General features: G+C 40.9%; 1 protein-coding gene across 2 annotated transcripts; it reads right to left on the bottom strand.

Annotated features, from left to right (window-relative positions):
- Positions 1–109: 109 nt before the first annotated feature.
- KCNG3 (potassium voltage-gated channel modifier subfamily G member 3) lies at positions 110–24,242 on the bottom strand. 2 transcript variants are annotated; one of them, XM_075266484.1, is made up of 2 exons: positions 23,197–24,242; positions 110–834 (listed from the first exon to the last, which is right to left on the bottom strand). In XM_075266484.1, the coding sequence occupies exons 1-2, from the start codon at positions 23,826–23,828 to the stop codon at positions 189–191; spliced, it is 1,278 nt and encodes a 425-aa protein (XP_075122585.1). In that variant the 5' UTR covers positions 23,829–24,242; the 3' UTR covers positions 110–188. The 2 variants fall into 2 exon arrangements, with proteins under 2 accessions (XP_075122585.1, XP_075122586.1); XM_075266485.1 differs by having other exon boundaries at positions 23,227–24,242.
- Positions 24,243–25,356: the final 1,114 nt, after the last annotated feature.

The following is a 25,356-nucleotide window of genomic DNA, read 5'->3' as shown; positions in this document are numbered from 1 at the left end:
GAAAGGGCCAGCCCCTATGTTAATGTAGCTCTCTATTGTGTGCCATACAAAAAAGACAAAAATGAGTAATCTATAAGAGACGGGACAGGCGCCATGTTGTCTACGCATTATATCCTAACAACTTCCCGTAGCCCTGGATAATATTAAATAACAAAATAAATATCTATATAACAAATCTTTGCGGTGTATTAATTCAGGTACTCATTCGATAAGGTTCGGCCGTACCTGGCAGACTTAAACTTCAGTTCATGGTAACACTGTACAAAACTGTGGTAGATGAATGTTATCGGCAACGCAAGGAGGACAATCCCACTGACCACACATACTCCTCCGAGTATCCTGCCGGGAACCGATATAGGGTACATATCTCCATAACCTACGGTGGTCATAGAAATAATCACCCACCAGCAGGCGGCCGGTATGCTCGAGTAGTCTTCGTTTTTTGTCTCCAGGTCCAAGCCATGCTCAAGCAGCTGAGAAAGGGCGCCGAAAATTGCCATGGCCACGCAAATAAACACCAGCAACATGACCATCTCTCGGTAGCAGCGTTTCAAAGTGAGTCCAAGAGTCTGAAGGCCAATGAAGTGTCTCGCCAGTTTGATGACCCAAAAAATTCTCATCATCCTCAAAACTCTTAGCGTCACCCCGGCTCGTTGTAATTGGGGGTTCTCCCCCGTGAAAAGGGTCATGAAAACGGAGACGTAATAAGGGGTGATGGCCAGCAGGTCAATGATATTTAGGGGCCTTTTGACAAATTCGCACTTGTTCTTGGAGACAATGAACCTGACGATGCACTCCGCCGTGAACCAGCCGATGCAGATAGCTTCAATTATCCTGTGGAAACAAAACAGGATGAATAATTTATTGTCATAACCATATCTGAAAGGGCGTCCTTCACCGCCATAAATACGCTTCTGCTTTTAACCCCACAATTTAAGCAAAGCTGGGATTATGCAAATAGAGAGAGCCCTACGGTACATTAGATTTACAAAATTTGGAGACGGAATTAAAGTACAATGGTCAAAGTGAGATAACAGAGATAACATCTATATACCCTGACATTGCCACATTGAACATAGTGTCTAATCTGCAGGCAGCAACTTACAGAGGAGGAGGAACTGAGCGGATTGATACATAGTTTCTTTGTCATTTATTTACTTAATTTCTGCTCTTTCTGGATTTAGGAGTCCAGTGGGCAGTGCTACTTTAGTGGATTTAGGAGTCCAGTGGGCAGTGCCACTTTAGTGGGTTAAGGAGTCCAGTGGGCAGTGCCATTTAGTGGACTTAGGAGTCCAGTGGGCAGTGCTACTTTAGTGGGTTAAGGAGTCCAGTGGGCAGTGCTACTTTAGTGGATTAAGGAGTCCAGTGGGCAGTGCTACTTTAGTGGGTTAAGGAGTCCAGTGGGCAGTGCTACTTTAGTGGATTTAGGAGTCCAGTGGGCAGTGCCACTTTAGTGGATTTAGGAGTCCAGTGGGCAGTGCCACTTTAGTGGATTAAGGAGTCCAGTGGGCAGTGCCACTTTAGTGGATTTAGGAGTCCAGTGGGCAGTGCCACTTTAGTGGATTTAGGAGTCCAGTGGGCAGTGCCACTTTAGTGGATTAAGGAGTCCAGTGGGCAGTGCCACTTTAGTGGATTAAGGAGTCCAGTGGGCAGTGCTACTTTAGTGGATTTAGGAGTCCAGTGGGCAGTGCCACTTTAGTGGATTAAGGAGTCCAGTGGGCAGTGCTACTTTAGTGGATTTAGGAGTCCAGTGGGCAGTGCCACTTTAGTGGATTAAGGAGTCCAGTGGGCAGTGCTACTTTAGTGGATTTAGGAGTCCAGTGGGCAGTGCCACTTTAGTGGATTAAGGAGTCCAGTGGGCAGTGCTACTTTAGTGGATTTAGGAGTCCAGTGGGCAGTGCCACTTTAGTGGGTTAAGGAGTCCAGTGGGCAGTGCCATTTAGTGGATTTAGGAGTCCAGTGGGCAGTGCTACTTTAGTGGGTTAAGGAGTCCAGTGGGCAGTGCTACTTTAGTGGATTTAGGAGTCCAGTGGGCAGTGCCACTTTAGTGGATTAAGGAGTCCAGTGGGCAGTGCTACTTTAGTGGATTTAGGAGTCCAGTGGGCAGTGCCACTTTAGTGGATTTAGGAGTCCAGTGGGCAGTGCTACTTTAGTGGATTTAGGAGTCCAGTGGGCAGTGCCACTTTAGTGGATTAAGGAGTCCAGTGGGCAGTGCTACTTTAGTGGATTTAGGAGTCCAGTGGGCAGTGCCACTTTAGTGGATTAAGGAGTCCAGTGGGCAGTGCTACTTTAGTGGATTTAGGAGTCCAGTGGGCAGTGCCACTTTAGTGGATTAAGGAGTCCAGTGGGCAGTGCTACTTTAGTGGATTAAGGTGTCCAGTGGGCAGTACCACTCTAGTGGATTTAGGAGTCCAGTGGGCAGTACCACTTTAGTGGATTAAGGAGTCCAGTGGGCAGTGCTACTTTAGTGGATTAAGGAGTCCAGTGGGCAGTACCACTCTAGTGGATTAAGGAGTCCAGTGGGCAGTGCTACTTTAGTGGATTTAGGAGTCCAGTGGGCAGTGCCACTTTAGTGGATTAAGGAGTCCAGTGGGCAGTGCTACTTTAGTGGATTTAGGAGTCCAGTGGGCAGTGCCACTTTAGTGGATTAAGGAGTCCAGTGGGCAGTGCTACTTTAGTGGATTAAGGTGTCCAGTGGGCAGTACCACTCTAGTGGATTTAGGAGTCCAGTGGGCAGTACCACTTTAGTGGATTAAGGAGTCCAGTGGGCAGTGCTACTTTAGTGGATTAAGGAGTCCAGTGGGCAGTACCACTCTAGTGGATTAAGGAGTCCAGTGGGCAGTGCTACTTTAGTGGATTTTTGAATGGAGTCAGTTTTTCTATTCATTCTGATGTGACTCCCATTGACAATGTCATAGGGATGAAGAAAGAAAATGACGTCCTGTCCAGACATGAGACACTGGGGGGAATTCATCTATCCCTCTACGCCAGTTTTTGATACTACAGTGCCTATTTGGTGCAAAGCCCTTTTTTTTTCTTAGCACCAAACGTGCGCAACAACCCCTAAGAAGCCAATAGATACAAATCCTTAGAGGGCATTTCTAAAATTAAAAAGAAGTCAAGCCCAAGAAAGCTTCAATACTAAATATATAATAAATGTACACACAATAAATGTTTCAAACCTATTTTTAATACTATGATGTCATAATATATTTACCCATTGTACTACGTTATATGAGACATGTCATCCATAATGTGATAATTCCATAATAATGCCAAACTCTCAGCAATTCTGTAACAACCACGAAAAGGTTAAAGGCCCTGTTCATATTTTTCTGATCAGAACCTATGAAAAGGTTATGGGCCTTCAAGGTAAAGTTTTCATGAAGTCTTTTAGAAAAGGGCAAAGACGTTCTGCCAGTTCTCCCACCGTCAGGTCTCTCATCATAGGTCAGGGAATGTCACAGATAGAAACACATAAAGTTCGGTTAATATAAAGGACTGTTCAGTGATGAGTTATAGTACGGTAACTATGTAACTTGTTCTTATTGCTAATGGCAATTTTACCACCAGTGAATTCGGAATGGATTAGTGTATAGCGTTATATATATTCTGTTAGATGAATTTTCTTTTTCTCTTCATTCCAGAATAAATTTCACATCCAGTCCCTAAGAACACCTGACCTATGAAACAGAACTAGCACCGTATGCGATGAAATTATGTAGCAGAATTTCGGGGTCATAACACGATGCTATTCCCTGAGCTCATTTCTGTGCCGATTGACTGCAGGTTCGGGTCATTTAGAGCTATTTGACTCCAGGCATCAAGTAGCTTCACCAGTTCATGTTAATAAAGCTGAAAGGGGAACTATAGTGAAAACCGGAGCTATTCATGTGAAGTGTCATCTTAATTATGATTTCTTATGTCATTGCTGTTTCTTGTAAGTTCCTGAAGACTAAAATAGCAGTTAGAATATGTCTAGAATAGAAATAGCCTGAGAATGCAACACCAACAAATTTGTATAGTCCTGTGTATACCCACAATAATACTGCCCCCTATGTACAAGAATAGAACTACTGTTATACTGTTACCATTGTACAAGAATGTACTTACTATTATATACCGTAATTATAATATATTATTTTATTATAAAACTGCCCCTTCCTACATACAAGATTATAACTACTATACTATAGTATACAAGACTATACAGTGTGACTACTATAATACTGCCCCCTATGTACAAGAATAGAGATGAGCGAGTAGTGAAATATTCAATATTTAATTCGAGTAGAACCTCTGTACAAGAATATAACTACTATAATACTGCTCTTATGTACAAGAATATAACTACTATAATACTACTCCTATGTACAAGAATATAACTACTATAATACTACCTCCTATGTACAAGAATATAACTACTATAATACTGCTCCTATGTACAAGAATATAACTACTATAATACTACTCCTATGTACAAGAATATAACTACTATAATACTGCTCCTATGTACAAGAATATAACTACTATAATACTGCTCCTATGTACAAGAATATAACTACTATAATACTGCTCCTATGTACAAGAATATAACTACTATAATACTACTCCTATGTACAAGAATATAACTACTATAATACTACCTCCTATGTACAAGAATATAACTACTATAATACTACTCCTATGTACAAGAATATAACTACTATAATACTTCTCCTATGTACAAGAATATAACTACTATAATACTACTCCTATGTACAAGAATATAACTACTATAATACTACCTCCTTTGTACAAGAATATAACTACTATAATACTACCTCCTTTGTACAAGAATATAACTACTACAATACTGCCCCCTATGTACAAGAATATAACTACTATAATACTACTCCTATGTACAAGAATATAACTACTATAATACTACTCCTATGTACAAGAATATAACTACTATAATACTACTCCTATGTACAAGAATATAACTACTATAATACTACTCCTATGTACAAGAATATAACTACTATAATACTTCTCCTATGTACAAGAATATAACTACTATAATACTACCTCCTATGTACAAGAATATAACTACTATAATACTACTCCTATGTACAAGAATATAACTACTATAATACTACTCCTATATACAAGAATATAACTACTATAATACTACTCCTATGTACAAGAATATAACTACTATAATACTGCTCCTATGTACAAGAATATAACTACTATAATACTGCTCCTATGTACAAGAATATAACTACTATAATACTACTCCTATGTACAAGAATATAACTACTATAATACCATTTCTATGTAGAAGTATATGGCTACTAGAATACAGCCAATCACCAGAATAGACTGATTAGTCCCCCCATGGTGGGACTATTAAATGATTATCTTATCTTCTTATCTTATCTTATATAAGACCCTTTCCCTGTTAAGAAGATACCTGAGCAATTTAGGTTCCTTGATTGCTAGTTTCTGCACGGATGTACCTGTTCCTTATTTGACCTCCGCCTATTCTCTGACTCTGATTCTGTGCCACCTGCCCTGACCTCTGCTTGGATTACCATACTGAATCTGTGCTGCCTACACAGACCTCTGACCAGCCCAGATCTACGTATCATGGTTAAAGGGTGAAAACCAGGGGACCCCTTAGACAGCCGCCTCAGGAGTAGCCCAAAGTGAAGCCGTTTTGGTCACATTTATTTATAGTTTAGTAAAATTGAGAGCTATAATAGTTTATTCCATCTCAATTATCAACCCTCTGTGGAGATCCTGAAATTTAGTGTATGTCCCTATAGATTTCTATTTAAGATCTAGGCTGGACTTAGCAGCACAGCGGGTCTATTTATAGGGACAGCAGATGTGAGATGTTTTTGTCTTTCATCGGAAAAGAACAGAATAAGAGACAGTAATGTCTTGAAATGAAGCTGGGATGTGTTACTGCTGCAGATACATAGTACTATATGTCCTCCTCATAGTCTGACTATATTGTATTCTGTCTGAGCCCTGACAGAAGCCATGCAACAAGCTGTGCTGTAATGTCACAAAAAAAGAGAGAGGCTGTCATCATTACAACAAAAAGGTGAGCGAAATGTGCAATAGTCCACACAAAATTAACCTCTAAGTGACTGACATATAGACTTTCTACATTGGTCACTAGTGGAATTTATTCCAACACAGCTGACTATCTACAAGAATATAACTACTATAATACCGCCTCATACGTACAAGAATATAATTACTACAATGCAGCCTCTATGTACAAGAATATAACTACTATAGTATGACATTCATATACAGGAATATAATTCCTACAATGCTGCCTTCCTATATCTCAGAATATATTTACTATTACACTGACTTCTATGTACAAAATATAACTACTATAATACTGCCTCCTATGTACAAGAATATAACTACTATAATACTACTCCTATGTACAAGAATATAACTACTATAATACTGCTCCTATGTACAAGAATATAACTACTATAATACTACTCCTATGTACAAGAATATAACTACTATAACACTGCCCACTATGTACAAGAATATAACTACTATAATACTACCTCCTATGTACAAGAATATAACTACTATAATACTGCTCCTATGTACAAGAATATAACTACTATAATACTGCTCCTATGTACAAGAATATAACTACTATAATACTACTCCTATGTACAAGAATATAACTACTATAATACTACCTCCTATGTACAAGAATATAACTACTATAATACTACTCCTATGTACAAGAATATAACTACTATAATACTGCTCCTATGTACAAGAATATAACTACTATAATACTACTCCTATGTACAAGAATATAACTACTATAACACTGCCCACTATGTACAAGAATATAACTACTATAATACTACCTCCTATGTACAAGAATATAACTACTATAATACTGCTCCTATGTACAAGCATATAACTACTATAATACTGCTCCTATGTACAAGAATATAACTACTATAGTACTGCTCCTATGTACAAGAATATAACTACTATAATACTACCTCCTATGTACAAGAATATAACTACTATAACACTGCCCACTATGTACAAGAATATAACTACTATAATACTGCTCCTATGTAAAAGCATATAACTACTATAATACTGCTCCTATGTACAAGCATATAACTACTATAATACTGCTCCTATGTACAAGAATATAACTACTATAATACTACTCCTATGTACAAGAATATAACTACTATAATACTACCTCCTATGTACAAGAATATAACTACTATAATACTACCTCCTATGTACAAGAATATATCTACTATAATACTACTCCTATATACAAGAATATAACTACTATAATACTACCTCCTATGTACAAGAATATAACTACTATAATACTGCTCCTATGTACAAGCATATAACTACTATAATACTGCTCCTATGTACAAGCATATAACTACTATAATACTGCTCCTATGTACAAGAATATAACTACTATAATACTGCTCCTATGTACAGGAATATAACTACTATAATACTGCTCCTATGTACAAGAATATAACTACTATAATACTGCTCCTATGTACAAGAATATAACTACTATAATACTGCTCCTATGTACAAGCATATAACTACTATAATACTGCTCCTATGTACAAGAATATAACTACTATAGTACTGCTCCTATGTACAAGAATATAACTACTATAATACTGCTCCTATGTACAAGAATATAACTACTATAATACTGCCTCTATGTACAAGAATATAACTACTATAATACTGCTCCTATGTACAAAAATATAACTACTATAATACTACTCCTATGTACAAGAATATAACTACTATAATACTACTCCTATATACAAGAATATAACTACTATAATACTGCTCCTATGTACAAGAATATAACTACTATAATACTGCTCCTATGTACAGGAATATAACTACTATAATACTGCTCCTATGTACAAGAATATAACTACTATAATACTGCCTCTATGTACAAGAATATAACTACTATGATACTGCTCCTATGTACAAAAATATAACTACTATAATACTACTCCTATGTACAAGAATATAACTACTATAATACTACTCCTATGTACAAGAATATAACTACTATAATACTACTCCTATGTACAAGAATATAACTACTATAATACTGCTCCTATGTACAAGAATATAACTACTATAATACCGCTCCATAAGTACAAGAATATAACTACTATAATACTACCTCCCATGTACTAGAATATAACTACTATAATACTGCTCCTATGTACAAGAATATAACTACTATAATACTGCTCCTATGTACAAGAATATAACTACTATAATACTACTCCTATGTACAAGAATATAACTACTATAATACTACCTCCTATGTACAAGAATATAACTACTATAATACTGCTCCTATGTACAAGAATATAACTACTATAATACTGCTCCTATGTACAAGAATATAACTACTATAATACTGCTCTTATGTACAAGAATATAACTACTATAATACTGCTCCTATGTACAAGAATATAACTACTATAATACTGCTCCTATGTACAAGAATATAACTACTATAATACTACCCCTATGTACAAGAATATAACTACTATAATACTGCTCCTATGTACAAGAATATAACTACTATAATACTACTCCTATGTACAAGAATATAACTACTATAATACTACTCCTATGTACAAGAATATAACTACTATAATACTGCTCCTATGTACAAGAATATAACTACTATAATACCGCTCCATAAGTACAAGAATATAACTACTATAATACTACCTCCCATGTACTAGAATATAACTACTATAATACTGCTCCTATGTACAAGAATATAACTACTATAATACTGCTCCTATGTACAAGAATATAACTACTATAATACTACTCCTATGTACAAGAATATAACTACTATAATACTACCTCCTATGTACAAGAATATAACTACTATAATACTGCTCCTATGTACAAGAATATAACTACTATAATACTGCTCCTATGTACAAGAATATAACTACTATAATACTGCTCTTATGTACAAGAATATAACTACTATAATACTGCTCCTATGTACAAGAATATAACTACTATAATACTGCTCCTATGTACAAGAATATAACTACTATAATACTACCCCTATGTACAAGAATATAACTACTATAATACTGCTCCTATGTACAAGAATATAACTACTATAATACTACTCCTATGTACAAGAATATAACTACTATAATACTACTCCTATGTACAAGAATATAACTACTATAATACTGCTCCTATGTACAAGATTATAACTACTATAATAGTACTTCTATGTACAAGAATATAACTAATATACTGTCCCTGTGCAAATGAATATAACTACTATAATACTGCCTATATATCAGAATACATCTACTATTATACTGCCTCATACAAATGTTATACATTATCATACCTAACATAATACTGTCACCCTATGTGTGAGAATATAACTACTATAATACTGCTACCCTATGGCCTGTCCTAATAGAATGCCTGTCAGACTAGCACGCAGTACAATACATTGCATTATATTGGTAGTTCAAATCATTATCCAGGAGACTAAAAAATAACATTAATTTTTTTTTTTTTTTATATTAAAAAGATAAAAACTAAAGTCATAATAAAATATAAATCCTCCCATCCTGAAATGTTAAGTCAATCCTATAAAATAAAAAAACAGCACCACCTTTGTGTATAGTTTATGTTTAGTATTGCAGCTCAGCTTCATTCATTGGAATGGGGACTAGCTGCAATACTAGGTCCTACCTATAGACCAGAATGGCGCTGTTTCTAAAACTGCAGCTAATTTTAATTAAATATTAAACATGAGACAAACCCTTTAATTGGTCGATTTAATTTGTGCCAGTTCCTGTGCTCTCTGCCTATGTTTGCCATCGGTTGCGATGCTATGTTGCAGGTCTGAATAATATACAATACAGAAGTGTGCACAGCTAGACTCTCTATTATACAAACTGTTAGGATACGCAGGGGGATAATGGGAGTCAGGACTGCTAATACATTTCCCGGTGACACTCTGTTTTCACAAAGAGTCTAAGAGGCCCCGACACTCCGGCCTTGTCGCAACGTGGCATATCACTTCAGCTAGTGACATCCCGACTTCTCGCTGTAGGGACACAATGTGCTGGATTTATAGACTGCCGTGTCTATGGGGGTAAAGGATAATCTTTAAGAAGTGCTGTGAGGTTTGGAGACGTCCCTTTAAGTGCTTTAAGAAGCAGGGCTGGTATGTGAAGCTTCAAGGAAGCAAATAAGCTTTACAATGTATACAAAGCAGGCATTCCCGAGAGTGCAAATACCGAGACGTCACGGCCAGAGGTGACACCGCTGCAGCCTGGTGCGCAGGGGCTAAACAGGCAGCTTAGGTTAGGGAATAGTCACAGTGGCGAATTGGTTGCGGAACTTTTGCAACACTCATCCTTGCGTGAGGTTGTTTCTCAATATCCCAATGGTCTCCATCATCTGTCACCCTTTTGGTGTTTTGTTTATCCAAAACTGTTCAGCTATTCCAAAGATATAAGCCCTTGTAGTGTTGATGAAGATTAGAGTCTACTAGGCAATAGAGATGAGCAAATAGTATTCGGAACTAGGAATAGGAATGAATGGAAGCGGGGGGCGAGCGCACGGCACCAGCGGCCGGCGCTTAATCCCTTGCTGTTTGCCCTCTCCCATTCACATACCTCCCAACCATCCTGATTTCCGTGGGACATTCACGATTTCAGTGACATGTCCCGCGGTCCTGGTTGGAGGGACCACGGGACATGTCACTGAAATGAATCTGGGGGCAGAGATGGGGGGACATGAATCTGGGAGCAGAGATGGGGGGATATGAATCTGGGGGAAGAGATGGGGGGACATGAATCTGGGGGCAGAGATGGGTGGACATGAATCTGGGGGCAGAGATGGGGAGGACATGAATCTGGGGGCAGAGATAGGGAGACATGAATCTGGGGGCAGAGATGGGGAGGACATGAATCTGGGGGCAGAGATAGGGAGACATGAATCTGGGGGCAGAGATGGGGGACATGAATCTGGGGGCAGAGATGGGGGGACATGAATCTGGGGGCAGAGATAGGGAGACATGAAGCTGGGGGCAGAGATGGGGGACATGAATCTGGGGGCAGAGATAGGGAGACATGAATCTGGGGGTAGAGATGGGGGGACATGAATCTGGGGGCAGAGATAGGGAGACATGAATCTGGGGGCAGAGATGGGGGACATGAATCTTGGGGCAGAGATGGGGGGATATGAATCTGGGGGCAGCGATGGTGAATATGAATCTGGGGGAAGAGATGGGGAATATGAATCTGGGGGCAGAGATGGAGGGACATTAATCTGGGGGCAGAGATGGGGCGGACATGAATCTGCGGGCAGAGATGGGGGACATGAATCTGAGGGCAGAGATGGGGAATATGAATCTGGGGGCAGAGATGGAGGGACATTAATCTGGGGGCAGAGATGAGGGGACATGAATCTGGGGGCAGAGATGGGGGACATGAATCTGAGGGCAGAGATGGGGAATATGAATCTGGGGGCAGAGATGGGGAATATGAATCTGGGGGCAGAGATGGAGGGACATTAATCTGGGGGCAGAGATGGGGGGACATGAATCTGGGGGCAGAGATGGAGGGGACATGAATCTGGAGGTAGAGATGGGGGGACATGAATCTGGGGGAAGAGATGGAGGGGACATGAAACTGGGGGCAGATGAAGGGCGTATATGAAACTGGGGGAGAGACAGAGGGGGGACATATAATTTACGGGTGACTTTAGGAGGATTATACTGTGTGGGAGCACGTGAAAAATGAATGAGAATGGGTGGAGTCAACCTAAAAGTGGGCAGAGCCAAATTTTGTCCCTCTTTCTACTTTTCAAAAGTTGGAAGGTATGCATTCATTCCTATGGAGCGAGCTATTCGAATCAACTCTAGTAGGCAATGGGCAGTACCACTTCATGATGTACACCGTCAGTAGAGAAAACTACAGTGTTACCGCCCACTTGACTAGTATACTGTAACCTAAAAGGGCTTATATCTTTGGAATGGCTGAATGGATAAGAGTACACCATGAAAAAATGACATATAAATGCCTCCTCCCTTCCCTTCCCTCTTGACTGGATATATCCAAATAAGTATAATCACAAGTTAAGCAGCTTTTCTTAACACAACATGGTTTTGTGCTATGTTGTCACAAAGTGATATGCTACCTCTCCTGGATGTGTCTTTGTGGCCACCCAGTGGTTGTGTTGGGTACTGCAGCCTTCTAAGGCTTGTGTTAGCGTGTCGTGATTAGTTATTATCTTCAATGCAAATTCCTTATCCATCTTCAACCATGGCGGAAAAAAAATAGCAAAATAGAAAAAAAACTCAAAAACAAAAATTGGAATTCTAAATGGAAGATGAGATAAGTATGGATACAGTTTATGGAAATAGAATAATCCATATCTTTATTAATTCATCAGCCATGGTCTGACCATCAGGAGGTAAAAACACATGAAAAATTCATAGTGAATAAACAGCTCAGGGATAGCGCTTACAATTTAATAGGATCCACATAAAAGTACTACAAAATTCTGTTAACTTCCCACCGGACCGATATAAAATTCACGGATGACAAGCCAAGTGTGCAAAATAATCAGGATCAGAGAGGAGCGAATTAATTTGTCACAAATCAGGTTTGTTAAGGATTTCCCAAAACTTTTAGATTTCAGCGAATCTAAAACTTTTGGTCAATATCGGTGGCCACAATTTTGCAAATTATGAAAAGAAACGCATGACCCTTCCCCATAATACTTTGCAAGAAGTTCTCTCTCTAGCATAGCCAATCACGGGGGGACAATAGGTCTGACTCAGTGGGTAAGTCATAGCCAAATCAAAAATTCTTCTCCCGTCAGTGTCCGTTGTTCTGGTCCATTGGAGGACCAGAACAACGGACAAATGGACCACTAAAATAGCAGACACATATGGAGCATGGCGGGTCCTGTTGACTATAATGGGGTCTGTTCATTTTAACTGAAAGCGGATTTTAGGCAACGCTGCATTGGAGTCTCAGAAAGATGTGAACGTGTTAGTGAGGCGGGCACAGGCAGCCATACAATTCTTGCATTGAAGAAGACTTTTGACACCTACAACAAGACCAGCTCTTTACACCATTTAATAGCTGCCGCTCCACTGATTCCAGCTCAGTTGGAATTGTTTCTCTAGCCCTCACCATTCCTGAGCAATCACTGCAGTTAGTTTTGGTCCCTGGTATATTATTTAGGCTCTGTACTATCAGGAGGGCGGTGTCAGGCAGGAGCAGACAAAGGGTGTTATTCTGTTAGCTCTGACAATGGCTGCTTCTCATTGGAGCTCTAGATCACACCCCCTGCCTGACACCACCCACTTGACATTACAGAGATGAAATAGCACATCAGGCACCAAAACTAATTCCGCTTGCTTCTCAGGAATGGTAAGGGCTAGAGAGAAAATTCCAACTGTGCTGGAATCAGTGGAGTGGTGACTATTAACAGATGCTAAGAACTAGAATTGATAGAGATGGTGAAAGGTCTCTTTAATTTGTCAATCTTGGAGGAACTTTTGATTTGGACTGAATCAAATTTGGACCTTCGCTCACTTTTTCTGGGATTCCTTACGGCATCTTCCTCAATCACCTTCCAGTCTATTCTGGTCTCTTGGGTGATGTCACTGGGAGACCACTGATGACTCCACAGTCATTTGGGGCTCACCAACGTCTTGAAGAAGACAACCGATTTTGTATTAGTGTTTCTTGTGTTGCCGCATCTCCTCTGGAACTCCGAATCTCAAAAATTTCAGGTTCAATGCAACCCAAGTTTTTTGGGGAATCTTGTAGTGCCCCCAGCTTGTCCCTACTTGCTATGCACTCTATAGACTTGCAGTCCTGCCTCTGTACGCCACACTCCTTGGATCAATGTCGCTCAGTGCACTGATAGTTAACACAGATCTCTTATGGGAAAATCAATAGTGCTGATCTGCCCTGGGCGTCTAATGTTCCGACAAGCCCCTGCTGATGTGCGCTCATGTACTCATTCTGCGCTCATGGACATATCCACAGAGTGGTCACTGGAAGATTAATTTAACTTTCCGTAAAAATAAAAAAAAAATCTGTCACAAAATCCCGGAGTCGCAGTTTGTCTTGTGGCTGAAGCAATAATTATCCTTGACTATAAAGTGCGGCACACTGTGTACGGCAGAGAGCGAGCGACGTGTACCGCAAACTTGTGCCCTAAATCTGTCTGGTGAGAGCCGCTGGGTAATTACATTTACCGGAATCACTGTATATAATCGCAGGTGGGGGAGGGGTAGGGGCTCACTTTCTTATGGCTTCATTATCTTATACTATTCATTTCTTCCAGACTTCTTCTGTCTAATTATGTCACTAATCTTAATTATTATTGTTATGAAAGTAAAATTATGATAATCCGCCAAACTTGGGGCCACCAAGGTTGTAGATAGTTAAAAATGTACTTATCCTGTACTGATCCTCAGTTACATCCTGTATTATACTCCAGAGCTGCGCTCACTATTTTGCTGGTGCAGTCACTGTGTACATACATTACATTACTTATCCTGTATTATACTCCAGAGCTGCGCTCACTATTCTGCTGGTACAGTCACTGTGTACATACATTACATTACTTATCCTGTATTATACTCCAGAGCTGCGCTCACTATTCTGCCGGTGCAGTCACTGTGTACATACATTACATTACTTATCCTGTATTATACTCCAGAGCTGCGCTCACTATTCTGCTGGTACAGTCACTGTGTACATACATTACATTACTTATCCTGTATTATACTCCAGAGCTGCGCTCACTATTCTGCCGGTGCAGTCACTGTGTACATACATTACATTACTTATCCTGTATTATACTCCAGATCTGCGCTCACTATTCTGCCGGTACAGTCACTGTGTACATACATTACATTACTTATCCTGTATTATACTCCAGAGCTGCGCTCACTATTCTGCTGGTGCAGTCACTGTGTACATACATTACATTACTTATCCTGTATTATACTCCAGATCTGCGCTCACTATTCTGCTGGTGCAATCACTGTGTACATACATTACATTACTTATCCTGTATTATACTCCAGAGCTGTGCTCACTATTCTGCTGGTGCAGTCACTGTGTACATACATTACATTACTTATCCTGTATTATACTCCAGAGCTGCGCTCACTATTCTGCTGTTACAGTCACTGTGCACATACATTACATTACTTATCCTATATTATACTCCAGAGCTGCGCTCACTATTCTGCTGGTACAGTCACTGTGTACATACATTACATTACTTATCCTGTACTGATCCTCCGTTACATCCTGAAATTTCCCCAAGGTGGGACTATTAAAGGATTATTATCTTATACTCCATAGCTGCGCTCACTATTTTGCTGGTGCAGTCACTGTGTACATACATTACTTATCCTGTATTATACTCCAGAGCTGCGCTCACTATTCTGCTGGTGCAGTCACTGTGTACATACATTACATTACTTATCCTGTATTATACTCCAGAGCTGTGCTCACTATTCTGCTAGTACAGTCACTGTGTACATACATTACATTACTTATCCTGTATTATACTCCAGAGCTGTGCTCACTATTCTGCTGGTGCAGTCACTGTGTACATACATTACATTACTTATCCTGTATTATACTCCAGAGCTGTGCTCACTATTCTGCTGGTGCAGTCACTGTGTACATACATTACATTACTTATCCTGTATTATACTCCAGAGCTGCGCTCACTATTCTGCTGTTACAGTCACTGTGCACATACATTACATTACTTATCCTATATTATACTCCAGAGCTGCGCTCACTATTCTGCTGGTACAGTCACTGTGTACATACATTACATTACTTATCCTGTACTGATCCTCCGTTACATCCTGAAATTTCCCCAAGGTGGGACTATTAAAGGATTATTATCTTATACTCCATAGCTGCGCTCACTATTTTGCTGGTGCAGTCACTGTGTACATACATTACTTATCCTGTATTATACTCCAGAGCTGCGCTCACTATTCTGCTGGTGCAGTCACTGTGTACATACATTACATTACTTATCCTGTATTATACTCCAGAGCTGTGCTCACTATTCTGCTAGTACAGTCACTGTGTACATACATTACATTACTTATCCTGTATTATACTCCAGAGCTGTGCTCACTATTCTGCTGGTGCAGTCACTGTGTACATACATTACATTACTTATCCTGTACTGATCCTCCGTTACATCCTGTATTATACTCCAGAGCTGCGCTCACTATTCTGCTGGTGCAGTCACTGTGTACATACATTACACTACTTATCCTGTATTATACTCCAGAGCTGTGCTCACTATTCTGCTAGTACAGTCACTGTGTACATACATTACATTACTTATCCTGTATTATACTCCAGAGCTGTGCTCACTATACTGCTAGTACAGTCACTGTGTACATACATTACATTACTTATCCTGTATTATACTCCAGAGCTGCGCTCACTATTCTGTTGGTGCAGTCACTGTGTACACACATTACATTACTTATCCTGTATTATACTCCAGAGCTGCGCTCACTATTCTGCTGGTACAGTCACTGTGTACATACATTACATTACTTATCCTGTATTATACTCCAGAGCTGCGCTCACTATTCTGCTGGTGCAGTCACTGTGTACATACATTACATTACTTATCCTGTATTATACTCCAGAGCTGCGCTCACTATTCTGCTGGTGCAGTCACTGTGTACATACATTACATTACTTATCCTGTATCATACTCCAGAGCTGCGCTCACTATTCTGCTGCTACAGTCACTGTGTACACACATTACATTACTTATCCTGTATTATACTCCAGAGCTGCGCTCACTATTCTGCTGGTACAGTCACTGTGTACATACATTACATTACTTATCCTGTATTATACTCCAGAGCTGCGCTCACTATTCTGCTGGTGCAGTCACTGTGTACACACATTACATTACTTATCCTGTATTATACTCCAGAGCTGCGCTCACTATTCTGCTGGTACAGTCACTGTGCACATACATTACATTACTTATCCTGTATTATACTCCAGAGCTGTGCTCACTATTCTGCTGGTGCAGTCACTGTGTACACACATTACATTACTTATCCTGTATTATACTCCAGAGCTGCGCTCACTATTCTGCTGGTACAGTCACTGTGCACATACATTACATTACTTATCCTGTATTATACTCCAGAGCTGCGCTCACTATTCTGCTGGTACAGTCACTGTGTACATACATTACATTACTTATCCTGTACTGATCCTGAGTTACATCCTGTATTATACTCCAGAGCTGCGCTCACTATTCATGCATTTCCCGGAGGAGTAACAGAGGAGCAGAATACACAGTTGTAATAGTGAGTACTCCAACATTGTTATTTTATGACAAATACTATTTTTTACTAAACCATTCAGGTTAGGAGAGCTGATAGATCCTCTGTAATGTAGGGCTGTATGACGGTACCATATGGCGGCACATAACAATGTTCTTGCAGCCATACTGTGCTTTGTTGTGTGTATAGAGAGCCTACAGGCTGCCATAAACAGCACCTATAACAAGGGATACATTATCATACTCCTTTGCAGGGTTTTACTTTGTAGTCGTAGCACCGGTTACTTTAACCCTTGGCTGCAGAGCAGCGCTCCCATTATACCGGTGTCCTATCCTACAGTAAATATTCCAGGGTCTGGTAATTGTCATGATAGAATTAAAGGGAATAAGTGACAAAGCTCTGCTCGTACAGTGACTGTAGCCCCCTCTTGTATCCCCCGCAGCCGCCCATCATACAGGCTCATACCACACACTGCCAACAGGCTTACAAGATACGTCCGTCTATCAGCAGCAATAATCTTGTTATGTGCAGCACATGCCTGTGTTCCCCCTTCCATCCGTCTGCTATCATGACTGGCATTTCAGCCTGCTCAAGGGATGGGTAGCCTCAACAACACGAAGGGATTCCTCTGACAGCTCAATTTAACTCATTAGTGAACTGAAACAGTTTGCATGCAATGCACAGATGTAGCAGAGCTGAGCTTGTCATGTACCTACATATACTGTGATATAAGAATGCATATTCTAGAAATACTCCCAACTCCCAAAATCTGGCATGAGGTTTAAAAATGGTCTTTCAAAACCTCTACCAACTCTTTGCATCGTTCAATAGGTTCTGTTCCTCTGATTCTGGCGCAGTTGGAATTTTTTCTCTAGCCCCCACCGTTCCTTTGCAATAATTCCTGTTAGTTTCAGCGCCCAATTGGCTAATTAATCAGGTGGGCGGTCTCAGACTACCTGCTCCAGGTCAGGACCTCCCACCTACAGCAGGAAGCCTCATTAGCACACTACGTACTGGAATTAACAGTAATGATTGCTCGGGAATGGTTTGGGTTAGAGAAAAAATTCCAAAAGTATCAGAATCAGTGATTCGGTGCCTGTTGAAGGATGCAAAGACTTGGACTATGTGGAGATACTGAAAGGCCCCCTTTAAAGGGCCTGTCAAGGATTAGAAAAACATTCCTGCTTTGACTAAAATAATTGCAATACCTGTCCACAAATTGTATCTGTTTAATGGAAGTGAATGAGCTGCAATACCGAACACAACCATTGGACAAGTGTGGCGCTGTTTCTAGAAGAAAGCAGCTGTTTTTCTAATCCTGAATAAAAAGGTAAAAAAAAAGACGTCATGGACAGATCTTGGCAGATAAAAAGTTACTAGGATGTATTTAACAAATATTGTGTTGTCAGAATGCCAAAAATATGACACGACTCTTATACATACATTGTATTTTTTTTAATTCAGTGCACAATTTTTTGGCAAACCCAAGGACAGCACAGAGATTCTTGATTTTCTTCTTTAAAGAAGGAGCTGTTGATGCCAAGACTAGACTGTGACTACACAACTATGTATATCACCAAGGTAGATTTTGGCAACAGATTCACATGCAAATTTTTTCCCCCTAAAGGGTTCTATTATAGTCACATAACATATTGCACAATTATAATTTTTTGATACTACAATGTACGGTAACTTTAATTTATTTCATTTAATCTCCTACAAGAAGCCTCCGCGCCTAAGGTGCAATCTCATGTGCCAAATCGCACCGGTACTGTATATGTTTTATTGCAAATTACTGTTGCGTTTTCTGAACAGGGGAAACAAAAAAGTTCAGCTTATATTAACTCATTTTTGGGCCAAAAGAAAAAAAAAAAACAACATTGCAAAACCGTAGAAATTCCCAGTCCTGCCATTGGCTGAGTGGCACGCTACGCTGCACCCAAAGGCCAGGGCTACATGGTGACTTTGGACACGAACATTGCAAAATCGCACATAGCCATCCCGAATGTGGCCACCATGGAACACGCAGCCTAACAAATTTGACACTACATTTGCGAAAAATTTGGGGCTTAGTCGCAAGTCACATACTTCTTTGACAGCACAGATTTCAGTGTGCGACTACAACACGTATATGACATGTCTGCAATTTTTTTGCGTGTATGGGTGATACAATCCTAAAGGCGGCCATAGACATTAGAATGCAATGGCCAATTTTGGATCACAAGTCGCGTACAACTTAGCCAGCCTAGATTTCGATGTATGTTACTTGCGACTGTGACTCACTTGGAGGCCATATATGTTAAAGGGATCCTATCACTAGAATCCCTTTTTTTCTAACTAATACGTAAGAATAGCCTTAAGAAAGGCAGAAAGGCTATTCTTCTCCTACCTTTAGATGTCTTCTCTGTGCCACCGTTCGCAGATATTCTGTTTTCTGTCTTTATGCAAATGAGTTCTCTCGCAGCACTGGGTAGGGGCCTCAGCACTCAAACAGCACTGGGGGCGGTCCCCAATGCTGCGAGAGAACTCTCCAGTGCCGCCTCCATCTTCTTCAGGAACCGGCCTCTATGCGTCGTCTTCCGGCCTGGCTTTCAATCTTCTATGCATGCGTCCACAAAAAAATGGCCACGCGCAGGTGCAGTCGGCTCTGCTCGCTGGCAGAGCCGATTGCGCATGCGTAGAAGATTGAAAGCCAGGCCAGAGACTACGTGTAGAGGCCGGTTCCTGAAGAAGATGAGGGCAGTGCTGGAAAGTTCTCTCGCAGCATTGGGGACCGCCCCCAGTGCTGTTTGAGTGCTGGGGCTCTTCCCCAGTGCTGCGAGTGAATTCATTTGTATAAAGACGGAAAGTGGAATATCTACGAACGGCGGCCGGGAGAAGACATCTAAAGGTAGGAGAAGAATAGCCTTTCTGCCTTTCTTAAGGTATTAGTTAGAAAAAAAGGGATTATAATGATGGGATCTCTTTAAACTACAGCCAACCCAATGGCCAATTTTGGCCATTTCAGCCATTAATTGCAAGTCACGTGAGACTTTGCCATCATTGACTTCAATGTAAGTTGCATGCAACCACAACTCACTTAGGACATGTCTGTGGTGTTATTGTGTGTAATGGGTGATGCAATCCTTAAAGTTACAGGTTAGTCTTTAGCTGGCCGCAATGGCCAATTTTGGACAATTCTGTTAACAATCCTATGTCGTATATGTCGTATACCACTTTGCCAACATAGACTTCAATGTAGGTTGCACGCGACCACAACTCACTTGCAATGTTTGCCACTGTTTCTAAGCATGTAATGGGTGACGCATATGCTAAAACTGGCCAAGCATGTTAGACTTCAGCTGGTCACAATAGCCCATTTTGGCCAATTCAGTGAACGATCGCAAGGGACATGCGACTTTGCCTGAGACTATGACTCACGACTTGCGACATGTCTGCATTTTTTCTTTCTAATCTACAATGGGTGATAGAAATCCTAAAGGCAAGCGTACACTAGCTGACCACAATGGCCAATTTTGCCCATTTTAGTTGATGATCGCAAGGTGCATGCAACTTTGCAAGAGTAGATTTCAATGTAAATTGCGCGCAACTACAACTAATGACATGTCTGCAATTTTTTTTAGTGTATAATGGGTGATGCCTATCCTAAAGGTGGCTATATATGTTACCCTAACTTCAAGGCTCAGTCCTTCGGGTCCGCATGAGGACCCAAAAGACGGAGAGCCTGTCCACTTAAAAAGTGGATACCTGCGGATACCCTTGGACTCCATAGACTATAATTGAGTCTGCCAGGTTCTATACTGAAAGTGGCAAAGAGACAAGTCTACAGGATTTTTCTCTCCACCGATTTTAGGCAAAATCTCCAATGCAGATGTGAATGTAGCCATAGACTTTAGTTGGCTGCAATGGCTGATTTTGGTAATTTCATCTAACGATTGCAAGTAGTCTTCCAGACTTCTATATACAACCTTAAGCTTTACCTGGCCACAATGGCCGATTTCAGCCATGCCCATGATCAGGTATAAAAATATCAAGAACCACCACTCACAGTGCCAGAGGGCAGACTTTCATCTCCCAAAAATAGAATATAAGCGGTGTTGGAAAATTTTGGATGACAACATTTGGCCACTAATTTATGCAGAATCACGCCATTGTTTTTAGACTTGTCTCAACCTATGATTGGGCTGTGTAGTGGTTAATCCCACCATTGATAAAATACGTCACAGCCTTCCAAAATCCAATATGCATGCTCAGCTTTAACACACTGCCAAGTCCCAACCTAAAATTTATGTGTGACACCAGCTGACAACAGGTCGGGGACAGAATCCTCATTTTTGGTTCAAATGACTTGATACAATTTCACTGCAAAATTCCATAAAATAACGATAGCTGAATCTCATGCAATGATGCCACACAATACAAGATCATATTGGAAGACATGACGTACGATGAAGCGCCATAGTCATGACGTCAATTGCCTATGTTGCAAAAATTGTACTTGTGTCGGGTGGTATGATGCCGGCTCAGTATACAGTGAACAGGACATAATAGGTTAATACACTGTATCTAGGCACCCGGTAACATCTCCAGCTATGTCTAGTCTAGCTGCAGCAAGATATATCAATGCCTGTTTCTGTGGCGTACAAAGGGTTAACGTGATGTGTCTCCCTCCCTAGTAAACACGCTAACGGTTCGGAGGAAGCTCGCAGATAATGAGGTCTATCAGGATTACATTACAAGTGTTTAGAGATGTTCTAATCCCTCAGCTCTGCAATACTCAAGTAACTTCTTGAGGAGCAGGTGATTCTTATCTGGGGAGTGTTATTTCATGCTGGGGTCTTTCTAGTTTCCACTTAGTCAGGGGGAAATCACACGCAGCCGATTTGTTGCAGAAATTTCTCATTCATGGGAATGAGGTTTGAGGAACACCATGTGCCTGCTGCAGAAAAAGAACAATTGAGATGTATGAAAATGATTCTCACTTACAGAATTTTTTGCAACAAATTTGCTACACGTGAATTCACCTTCCGGCCGGGCTCATAGAAATGTATTTCCCCCAAGTTTCCTGGTTCGACTGTGGATGTACTGACCGGAACTAGGATCATAGGTCACAAAAATTTGCCCCCTTAATGCGGTGGTGTGAAACTCTCCATAGAGTAGTGGTCTCCAACCTATGGATCTCCAAAACTACAACTGGTGTCATGGACTTACAGGAGTATTCTGCAAAAAGATGGCATGTTGGAAACCATTGGGATATAGAGTTACAAAAATTTGCTTTTAATGCAGTGGTGTGAAACTATCTTTAGAGTAGTGGTCTCCAATCTGTGGTTCTCCACAACTACAACTCCTTGCATACTGCTACGAGAGTAGTCTATCAAAAATAGCATGGTGGAAGTCATAGTTTTGCCACAGCCAGAGAGTTACATGTTGGGAACTATTGGGTTATGGTATTGCAAAAATCCACCCGTAATGTGGGAATCTGAAACTTTCCGTAGAGTCGTGGTCTCCTACCTGTGGCTCTCTGGATGTTATAAAACGACAACTCCGAGCATACACGTCTAGGAGTCATCTGTAACAATGGCACGCTAACATATTGGAAGTTGTAGTTTAACAATAGCCGAAGAGTTACATGGTGCGAACTATTGGGTCATAGGGTATCAAGGGTAACATGACAATTCAATAAGACCCCCCACCCCCAAAGACAGACGGACACTGATAGTAGTGATAATGACAGCTCGTACCCCGAAGGTTCCCATAGACTTGCTGTATACCTGTGCTCTTCCACGCTCCTATTCTCTGCTGTCTTCCAGTCAGGTAAAGTGCTAGCACATAAGACCACCATGGAGACAATGACAAAAAGAATAGACACCACAGCCAAGATCTGGGCTGCCAAGGATGAGGTGGGCTCCTCAAAAGTCCTCCTCATGCGTTCCAGCCACTTCTTTTCCCCAGGTTCTTGGACGTCCTCCTTGACTGTAGTCTCATCAGGCTTGGTCTCATCAGACATGTAGGTGTAGGTGTCGGACATGCGGTCGTCCAGTCGTCTTTGACAACAATATTCCAATTGAGAACGCTCCAGCCCCCAGTAGATCATCTCATTGTAGAAGGACAGCTCACACATCTGGGGGACAAACCTTAGTTTGCCATGCTTGACGTACATCATGATGAACCCAAATGCCTCAGAATGCCTATCGAAGAAATACTCATTCCTCTCCTGGTCGTAATCATCACAGACCTCTAAGACATCCTTCTCGGAGGAGCAGCTGTGCAGCCGGCTCACCCTCCTCAGTGGAAAATCCTTAATCACATCCTGGGAAAAAGAATACCTGGCACCCCCAACGTTAAGGATAAAGGGGTCTCTTGAAAAGTTCATTGCTGAGGCCACACTGTTGGGCGCTGTCCTTCAGTACCACCCAGGAGCAGGTGAAGGACAAGTTGTGCTCCTCACCTTAAAGTTTTAGCTCTGCTTGCACCTCCTGACTGCTTCCAGCCCGTCTCCCCTGGAGGGTCCAGACACATAGTGGAGACATCGCACAACATGTTTAACAAGAGGAGAAGAAGATCTTAAGGCACCAAGGAAAAGTTCAGAAGAAATTCTAGACTTAGAAGGTCCTCTGATTCAGCAACCTTCTCAGAGTATTCTTGTTCTTCGCTGACACACAACATTACATCTCCCACACACAAGGGATCAAGTGAAACTCCTCAATGATTGAAAGAAGAGCAGAATAGAGAAGAGGGAAGGAGGGAGGAAGGAGGGAGAAGTGCGGAGAGCCACCAGCCCTGCTGCCTCCAGAGCTCCAGTGTCTGCTGAACTTTACTCACTGTGAGAAGCCCTCAGAGGGAGGAGGACGAGGAGGAGGAGGATGAGGAGGGACGGGAGGTGGGAGCAGGATTGTGTCTGCACAAACCTCACTGGTGCTGCTGTGTCTGTGTATATGAATGTAATGTATATAGATATACTGTACTACAGTCACAGCCCGCACCGAGCAATACACAAGTGTATAGCAGCGGAGACAAGGGAGATACCTGTATTATAAGGCTATAATCAAGGCAAATACACCGAGAAATACCCTGATACTGTCATTACTCCTGAAATAAGTCCTTCTTTTCTTTCTTTCATTAATCTATTATCTATCTATCTACAGTATCTGTTTTCTATCTCTATCATTTTTTTATTTGTCTACCCACCTACCTATCTATTTGTTAACTGTATATTATCTTTATTTATATCTACTATCTTTTCCCTGCTTTATAGCTCTCGATCATCCATCTACAATATCTATTTTCTACGTCTATCAATCCCATATCTATTTCTTATCTTATCTACTTCCTATCTATCTATCTATCTATCTATCTATCTATCTATCTATCTATCTATCTATCTATCTATCTATCTATCCATACCTCCCAACTTTTGAAGAACTGAAAGAGGGAAGACTGCTGAGACTGACCGATCCCTTAGAGGTTACCCTTTAATACCGCCCCTTAGTGTAACTAAACAACAAAGACATACCAGACTCCGGCATGGTTTGAAAGTGGGTTGGCCACAGCTTTTATTTACAGATTTATTTAAAGTGCAAACGAAAGGAAACAAGACTTCCTCCATGACGGCTCTCCTATGGCCCGCAGGTGGACAGCGGGCCCCTCGTACTCGACCATCTCGCCACGGGACGTGGCAAACTCCCGCGTGCTGTGACAACTAAGACAAGAAGAAACATAGTCAAAACAAACCGAAAAAACCGCGAGGGCAAGGGTGGGCGGGCGTTTCCTCACGTCAGACCAAGACGAAGGGTAAGAGGCCTATACCCACGTGCCCCCGAATTATATAAAGTATATTTCCAAAACAAATGACCTCATCAAAACAAGGGGCGGGTGTATTAATTCAAAAAACCGTAACCCAG

This window comes from Leptodactylus fuscus, chromosome 3 (assembly GCF_031893055.1).
Source record: "Leptodactylus fuscus isolate aLepFus1 chromosome 3, aLepFus1.hap2, whole genome shotgun sequence".
NCBI lineage: Eukaryota > Metazoa > Chordata > Amphibia > Anura > Leptodactylidae > Leptodactylus > Leptodactylus fuscus.
Note: the sequence above shows the minus strand (reverse complement) of the source record. Positions and strands in the feature narration are given on the sequence as shown.

Bases quoted from the DNA above. Each gene is read 5' to 3' on its own strand.
- KCNG3 (XM_075266484.1), bottom strand. From the start codon at position 23,828: ATGAACTTTTCAAGAGACCCCTTTATCCTTAACGTTGGGGGTGCCAGG. The intron at 835-23,196 runs GTACGAGCTGTC...TTGTTTCCACAG, and splicing joins AGTCTATGGGAACCTTCGGG to GATAATTGAAGCTATCTGCA.